General features: G+C 35.1%; 1 protein-coding gene across 1 annotated transcript; it reads left to right on the top strand.

The window, feature by feature from the left end:
• Positions 1-812: 812 nt before the first annotated feature.
• Positions 813-7,621, top strand: LOC124167942. Its single transcript, XM_046546008.1, has 2 exons — positions 813-1,087; positions 5,539-7,621. The coding sequence occupies exons 1-2, from the start codon at positions 1,071-1,073 to the stop codon at positions 7,493-7,495; spliced, it is 1,974 nt and encodes a 657-aa protein (XP_046401964.1). The 5' UTR covers positions 813-1,070; the 3' UTR covers positions 7,496-7,621.
• Positions 7,622-9,292: the final 1,671 nt, after the last annotated feature.

Genomic DNA, 9,292 nt, shown 5'->3' with positions numbered 1-9,292 from the left:
ATAACAGCAATATGTACTGTCTTTAATGCGTGAATATTCTTGAATGTTTTGACATATTCTCTCGAAGAATCTAGTTTCTTAAAGACTTCACGGACTGTTGTGACTAGTTTTAGTTTTATCTCATCATAGGTGGGAGTTGAAGACATAATTTGCTCTATGGTAATTAAAAACAAGCAGGTGAGGATTTATATAGCTATGACGGGATCCATTAAAAGTTACTAATAAAGGAGATTGGAACAATCTAAATATTAATTGATAATTTTGTAGAGGAATATGCCTTTGTTGGAGGATCCTTGGTCGTGCAAGAGTTTTCAAATTAACTAGGGAAAGAATACATGAAGTGATGTAATCAGACAAAGAGATTAATAAATCGCAATTATTTAATTTGAAAAATTTATTTTGGACACGTTCAATCCGGATGGAGTCGATATTATAATAAAGTGACCAGTTAGCAAAATATTCCAATTTGGAACGTAGCAAGGAGACATATCTACTGTCTTTACCGCACGAATATTGCTAAACTTTGGACAGATTCCCATAAAGAAACCTATATTCTTTAACGTTTTACCGACAGTTCGGTCTAGCTTCAGTTTTAGCACATGAAAACATTAATATTCTTTTGCTTCTTAATTTCCAGGATTTCAATTTTCTCACGCAGTGTCGTCGTCAGTTGTTATCTGACACAGTTCCACAACGAGGGCAGCACTGAGTTACGATGGTAACTTTTAGACGTGTAGACGTGCAGTAGTCGCGATCAACGTCGCGACGATCGTGGTGTAAACGGGGCATAATCTCTGGTGCCCACCGTAGACTGAGGTGACCTCAGTGCACGACTGTTTACGTGCGTGATTTTGCATTGGAAACGCATCTTGAGCCAACCGGCACGACGTAACTTATTTTTATCATTGCATTTCTATGTGCCTTAGTAAATCCGTAGTATTATGGTATCATGCTCATGAAAGGTGTGTGCTGTTTGGAGTTTGAGGGAACTTAATCGTTAACTGAAGCGAGGATACTCTCCCTAACTCTTGTTGGCAGCAGTGGATGACCCTCATACCGACGAAGAAGACATGGATTCTCACATAAGGTACGTCAAACCAAGGGTCCTGCAAGAATTGTAAACTTAAGAGGCGATCTTTCCCAGTGTCTGTAATCGACGAGCAATCTAAACAAAGGTAAATATTTTAAGATAAAAGGCTACGAGCTTTTGTTGACCAGTGGAATCAGCAGTTAAAACTAACCTCAGGCAAAAAGCACTAGTGATAAGCCTTGCCAATAAAAATTGTAAAATCTAGGATAGGATGAATTCTCACTAGTTACTGCGGAGCCTAACCGAATCCAACCATGTGATAGGTAAATAGTTTCTAGGAAAGGATCTAATCTGATGCAGACCAGCTGAGAAAGTGTTAAATCACGATAGTGATTAAATTACGTTAAAAAAACATGAATGTGACACCTTCTACATTATTCAAATTATAGAAAAGTAAAAAAGTAACTGGGGATCAAAGAAATTACTCGGAAGCATTATCACCGCGTTTCAAATTACTGCAGAAATTTTGTAAGATATTTACAAATACTTGGCTTAAAATTAAAGGACAACTTCTTCACAAAACTGCAGTCTTTCTCATTGTCATTCAGGAACAAGAGATAGGTGCAAGGAGTAGAGAAATATATCCTCAACAATAACATAGAAAGTGACTTATTGCAGAAATGTGGGTGGCAAAAAGAAGACGTTGATCATATAACTAAAGGATGTACATCACTGGCAGGAAAAGATAGCACGAAACGCCACAATGACACAGCTAACCGAAACAGGATTATCTGTAATACAACTGCATTACCATAACAGTACAATCATATTACAAAATTCCTTGTATTTCATTAGTATTTCAGTGGTTTTACAATATCGAGTCCTTTAAAACAATTGTATTATGTATATTCATGTTCCAGGAAACACCAAAGTTGTTACAAATTGTATTTCTCTTGGATTACCGTCGTAACACATTTGTATACCATTTGGATGATATTTGTATGAGTCAGTAATATGCATTTAAAGTGGTGTTTTTGCTGTATTGTTGCCACAAATATAAGAATGAAAATACAAGCTGTTCCGATTGTATTTTCATTCTTATATATTCCTATATTAATGCCACAAATGGAGAGGTGTAAAGTAAAATATACTCTGAAATAAATAGTTACCATAACTTCATACGATAAAAGTGTATTTATTGCAATCTTTCTTATCGAAAAGGAATAACAAAACACACATTATATTTTAACCTGTTATTAGGAATAATGTCACATTCTGTCTATTACACTTGTGTAGCCTGTTGTATACATATTTCTCAAACAAATAGTGTATCTTCATATATTTCGTTCATCATTGCAGCACCTGTGAAGGTACGGAGAGATAAATTTTTTAATAGAGATGAATGAAAACACACCTTCAGCATCATTTAGGGGTCATTCCATGTCAAATCACCCAGAAATTTTAAAAATGACACCCACCGACTCAGATTTTGATTAAATTTTTGTCACTAGCTACTATCACCTATTTTATGACCCGTGTAAATTATTTCCTCTCTCACTCTCATAGTTTGCAATATATGAGGAGTCGAAGTTTGAGATGTTTGCTCGGAAGTGGTGATAGTGGGAGTCAAATTCCAGAATGCAGGGCACAGGGTAAAAATTCATAACTCATAAACTGCATAATATATTTGAATGAAATTTTGACCCCTTGCCTATCCAAGTACTTACATAGCTTCCACAGTAATGTCTTTTATTCCCCTTGCATTGTTATGTTAGCCAAAATGATGTCAACAGTTGTTAGTTAACCGATTTTTTAGCTCAAAAACATTACTTCTTATTTCCAGAATTATCACCAAAAGGCAGAGTTGTTAACTCATCCAATTTTTTTTTAATTGAAAGTTAATATGTGCTCCAATATACTATGAAATAAAAATGGTGATGTTTTGACTGTCACTATGAATATATTTTCGGTTTTACTTTTTTTCTGCCTCTGTGAGAGGGATTTTGGACATGTAGCGTAAGATAATAAGTATAAGTGTATCCATACCTTCATGAGGATATATTTGAAATAATGGTCAGTAAATCTAAGACCAAACATGTAGGCTAGTGAATGTGGCTCTTGTTCATATAATTTTTTTAAAGAACAATGCTTGGTTTGTGGCAGCTGAGGGTGAAAGAGTCCAAATGGCTCAGAAACTGTGAAATGATGCTCTTTTCCTGGAATTCACCCATTTTTCAAGTGTTTTGTTTATGGAAAAAGTGGTATCAACATACATGAAACTCTTACTGTGCATTAGAGGATAAATGGAAATACTAATTTAAATAAAATTATTTAAATATGTAATACACTTCAATCATAAAACTTACTTTCAAAAAGAGGCGAAATGAGTGCAGCAGAAATGCTCCTGCAATCTGCACCCACACGCTTTCTCATTATTTTGACCAAATCGTTTCCTGAGGATCTGTCCAAGCTCTTTATCATTTATTTATCCTGAAATATGTTTCTGTATGTTATGGTCAACACAAGTCACTTTTGCAATATGTATCTTTTATGAGTCATGTGAGGAATTAAATTACCGAAGATTCCTTAAGGTCAGGGTGTCTTCCTAAAGGATCTTCCACTTCACACAGCTCTCCCGTGCTTTTTCCTGAGCAGAGTTTATGTTTATGTACTGGGCTTCTTGGTTGCAAAACATTCTCTTTCTCAGTGCTTCCCTCTCCAGATTTAGATTTCTTGGCTGGAATTACAATCCTTGTATTCTGTTTTTTTTTTGCATCAAACTTGCACTTTTTGTGCTTTCTGGCATTACTTCAGTTTGATAGCCAGGGTTTCAAGTTTTAATCGCTTCTTGGAAATGACCTGATGTGTCAACATTTGTATGGATTCTATAAATATAAGCCTGGAATAAGAACACAAAATCGTAATGTGATGCGCATTGTATAGTCCTCGGTGTTAGAATGAATTTTTACTTATATAAACAAAATCCTTTGGGTAGCAACAATGTAGAAATAATTATTTACATAAAATTATACTCAATAAACTATAAAATAATGAAGCTAGAAACATTAGCTAAATTAAATTGAAGTTATGACGCCTCAATGCACAAGAATCAAATCAGGAACCTTTCACACATTACCATATTATATCTTGATGATTTTATCGCTAATCAATTTAAATTGATTAGCGATAAAATCTACAAAACGGTGCCAGAGTCGGGAGAATAGTCTCAACCAAATGAAGCAGGGGTCACGACCAGGAGAAGAGGAGAGTTATATAAGTATTCTGGGACGAGTCACGGTGATAACTTTACAGAGTCATCAGCAATGCACAAATTGTACGAACATATACTAAATTACAAATCCTCTGTAAATTAATGTAGAATTTTTTAATGCTACCATCTTACAGTTGTATTACAAGAATCACTAAAATTTGAAACTTGGCAAGAGATTTTCCATTTGTGTACAAATGCTAGCTCTGTCTGTGAAAATAATACACCATGCTATAGCCAAAAAGTACCGACTAATGGAAGATATCAAGCCACGCTAGGAATATACCCCACAGAAAGTATTTGAGAAAAGGGAATAAAAACTATTCAGGGCTGGGAAATTTTCAAGTACAAGAATACGCCACAGTTCCTGTGGATTGTCTGCACATCCTGGAGCATTTTTCCAGAAATTTTCTGTGTTCAATGAATCAGTTAGGGGATCTCGTGTGAACTCAAAATTTATTTAATGTATGAGGTAGCTATTTTGAGAAAATAACCTAAGTTAGAAATAGTCATTGAAGTAAAATTACACCAAATATTTTATTCAAATGAATTTTGTCTGGAACAAAATGTTACACCATGAAATGTGCTTTTTAAATCATACATACATCACATTTGCACTTAACTGAAATTATGTATGAGATGCTATTGATTTTGTGAACCCACATAAATAGTGCCTTTAACTCCAGTACATCGCTGTGTGGCAACCAAATGAATCCTAAGATTAGGAAATAGTTAATCAGCCTCCCATAGCAATTCATGTGACCAAATTAAATGAAATTGGCACGTAAAAAAAAGTTTTTTCCATCTGGCTATGCTCAGACTGCCTTTTGTAGTGTTTTAAAATTAAAGTAACAGAAGCAGGCGTTATGTAGTGGAATGACATTCTAAGTTTTTTAAAAAAATAACACGAAGATGGCAATATTCCACAAGTTTACTGTCCGTGCAACGCGTTTCGACCGTTAGGTCATTATCAAGAACAATGACCCAATGTTGTACTTGATAATGACCTAACGGTCGAAACGCGTTGTACGGACAATAAACTTGTGGAATATTGCCATCTTCGTGTTATTTTTAAAAAAAACTTGTTTTAAAATTGTTTGCTTTGCCAACAATTATTTGCCGTTGATGAGCATTTGAACCTTGTTTTATTGCATCTTGTATTTTAATTGTGCTCATTATTAATGTTTGATAACTAGTATTGCAATTGCCATGAATAAAGCCTTTGTTTCTTATTTTGTAGGTGCATTGGAGTCCATGGGCATAAGGAATGGATCTTAAAAGCTGCTGCGTTTCAACAACAGTACTATATGGAAAAAAAATCATGGCTAAGCTTTACTGGAAAAAGAGAAATATTGGAGGAAGAAATAAAAGCTCTATTTGTTGATCATACTTTTACCAATAACGTTGAAAAGCTCATGGATGTGATTTATAAACAGGTATATGGCTTTTCTAAGTTTCGTTTGCAAATTTTAGAGCCGAAGAATAAAAATAATAAACTTGTATTATTTCTTGTGCGGCATAACGGTAATCGGAGTTTTATTGATCAAGAGGGGAATGTATATCATCGCCTGTTAGATGTTAACTTTCAAAAGCAGTTTATGTTATTTCATTATCATCCTGAAATAATTTTAAAAGTTCATGATTTTGAGGGATTATGTCTAGAATTGGCAATAAGGTTACATGGTGAAGAATATGACATCACCAGACTGGGTCTAATGATATACGAAAAGCTTGGCTTACATTCACAATTTGCTGGAAATTCACTAATCAATATAGGGAAAAAAGGTGATTATTGCATTCATTTTCCAGTTGTCCGAATAGCAAGACATGGAAATGAGAGTGTGTGTAAACGGTCTATATTTTATGTGGACCACATTGGTAGAGTATACTGGGATTGGGAAGACTTCCTTCGCAAAAATATTTATCCTGAATGGATTATGTGCTATCCCCGCAATGGCGTCTACCAAGCTAATCTAGAAGGTGACGTATTGTTAGATGTCAAATGGTCACCTGCTAAAGGGAATGTCATGAATGCACTTGATTTTATAGGACCATGTATTGCGTTAGGATCCCTGGCGCTTGGTGGCGGTGTCTTAGCGGCCACAGGTGTGGCCATTGCATCTGGGTGTTCTCTTGTTGTGGGAGGCAGTCAGTTAGTCGATCGCTGGAAGCATGGACAAAGTATAACAAATCATGAGGCTGCTGGGGGATGGCTGAATTTTGTTGGAGGACTTGCTGGCGTCGCCAGTGGGCCATTGAAGTTGGCTCAGGGACTGAAAACTGGAGGGAAGATGGCGAAAGGAATTCAGGTGGCCACAAAAATTTCAAATGCGGCACCTAGTATCAATGCTGGTGGGAAAACCATTGGTGGTATTGAGAAAGTAATTGCAATACAGAGGTGTTTCAGGGGAGTAAAATATACTCTGCATGATGTTCATGCTGTATTTTCTTATGTGAAAGTCAAATGCATTGAATTGAAGAATTTTGTCATTGAGATCAGTTTCAAAGTTAAGGAGTTTTTTTTAAAACTGTGGTGCACGTATTTCCCAATGGTAGAACACTGTGAGGTTGCTAATGGTATATCGAGTGTTATGTCAGCATCAAAAAATTTGGAAACAAATGTGGGTGATTTCAAAGATGAAAACGATTTCTACAGCATTGCCAACTTAATATTTGAAATTAAGGTTTTGAAGTTGAAAAGTATGGAAAAAGAATATCAAGAGCACAAAAAAAGGGCACAAGAAAGTTTAGGAAGTGGCTTTGATGAATCACTTTTTGACAAAGAATGGGGTATAAATGTTGGTGATGACAGGAAAAAAAAATTTTTAGAGAAAGTGAATTCTGAAATATCTGAGGGAGAAGTCATTAAGTGTCATGAAAAGTACACTAATGAAATCTCAATACTAAATCATGGGTTTGATGGTGTAAAATTTTCAACCGATAAGGCAGCTATCAGAAGTTACCTAATTTTTCATTGTGTGAATAGAGATGTCACCCCTAAAGAGTTTTTCTCTATGATAACAAACATAGGAACAGAAGTTTCTAATTTTGTGAAAATTGATGAGTGTGGACGTACAAAATCTACAACATATTATGATGATAAAATTCCATTAGTCGTAAAAATTTCAGATATCAATGGCAAGCCTTTTGTAGATTTTGCTCGTGTTGAGGAATATATAGATGAGTCAAAAAATTAGCCAAACCATTTACAGTGGCAGAAAAAATTAGCACAGCCAAGAGTTAAGGCCTATTTACATGGTACATTAACCCGGATACGAGTAAATGTCTAATGGTATTAACGTGCGAATGAACACGAAAATGTACCGTGTAACTACTTAACTTAGGCAAATGCATGCACAGAAAATAGAACCTGTTCTTATTTGGTTCATGCATTCGTACACGTTCCGTTCCGGTCCACAAAAATTATTCATGCAAGCAGACATTAAGTCGAGCGTGTTAATGTATCATGTAAACAAGCCTTTACAGAGGTTTTACTTCAGCCAATTGGTTGCTCAGGTAAATCACTGTCAAATTTCATGTCAATTGAATCTTAAAGAGGTTATATATTTCAATGCCCATTTTTTTCCTATTAATAATACATTGTTCTATAATGAACCAAAAATGAGGAAGAAAATCTTCTTCTTGTTATAGTTTTTCGTGCCTTTCTACAATTATAAGCATATGTTGGTAATATTTTTATTTTGGCAAATTGTGAATAAGATTTTTTTCATTATTAATTAATAAGTCACAAATAATTACAATGAGTGAAACTATGATTTGATGGAAAGCCTTGTTGGTTTTTGCATTATATGACCAGGTACATATATGTACTCCATTTGGTTGTAGTATCTTCCCTTTCATGTGTGGTAATAAGATAATTTTTCATGTTGAAAACATATGTTTTATTGTGTATTGCTTTTGCTCAGTTTTTGTAGCCATTCCGAAACCTTAACTATGGTGATGGTATTTTTTATCATACATGTTTATGTGACCGGACTGTTGATTTAGCAAAGACAAATATGTATTATACAGTGCAGTGAACAGAACCTATATCTTTTGTACTAGGGCAGGTGATCATGGTTGGAGATGACTTGTATACTGTTGTGCCTTAAATACACTTGCTCTTATAAGACTTATTGGGAGATAGCCATTGTGGAAATTTAATTGCCATTTAACTATGAAATAAATAAGTTTGGTATTTTAATAGTTAAAATTTGTGAAACTTATTTTTCCCTTGTTAATTTCAGGATGCAGGCAGATGGACTGCTTTGTTTTTTTTTGCATTTGCTTTGGTTTTCAAGGTCAATTCTTAATTTCATGAATCCTCTCTTAGTCTCTCTCACACTCACTTTATAAGGATGTACTGGCAAGGAATTCGTCACCCTAGCTGCCCAGAACAACATCTCCCCTTAATACATTTCATACAGATGGCGAAAATTCTTGTCATTGTCTTCCCAAGCGTTCCGGATGGATGACGAAAAGTCTCGTCATTTAGACGTGTCAACATTAAAAATTATGTAACATGATATACATATTCTGTACTAATTTTTCAGTTACTTTTTGTTACTTATTATGAGTAGATGTATCATAATTTTCAAAAAGGTATTTGTATTTGTATAAAATGTAGCCATTTAACCATATTTTAACCTGAGGCCGTTTGTCCGTAATGTCAAGTAACGTCAATCTCAACAGCTGCTCTCTTATGCGTCTTCCCTCTTCTTTCATCGTTTTTATTTTATTTATTAGGGTTCTTTGGGAACACGATACTCTTGCCCTATAATTTTCGGGGAGTTAAGCCATGTGCCCCGGTTCAGCTGGCAAGCTTGGCCCTTCTCTCTGTCACCACTCCGCCGAAATGCACTGTCAGCGAGTGGACCTACAGGGTGGTATCCAGAAGTAGTAGGACTGATTTTAAAAAAATTAATTTATTGAACATTTTGATATACCGACTCAATACTCTTCAAAACCGCCCTTTGGGCATCCACACACTTCTG

The sequence above is a fragment of the Ischnura elegans genome, chromosome 11 (assembly GCF_921293095.1).
Source record: "Ischnura elegans chromosome 11, ioIscEleg1.1, whole genome shotgun sequence".
Taxonomy (NCBI): Eukaryota; Metazoa; Arthropoda; class Insecta; order Odonata; family Coenagrionidae; genus Ischnura; species Ischnura elegans.
The sequence above is the reverse complement of the archived record's forward strand: the minus strand, read 5'-3'. Positions and strand labels throughout refer to the sequence as shown.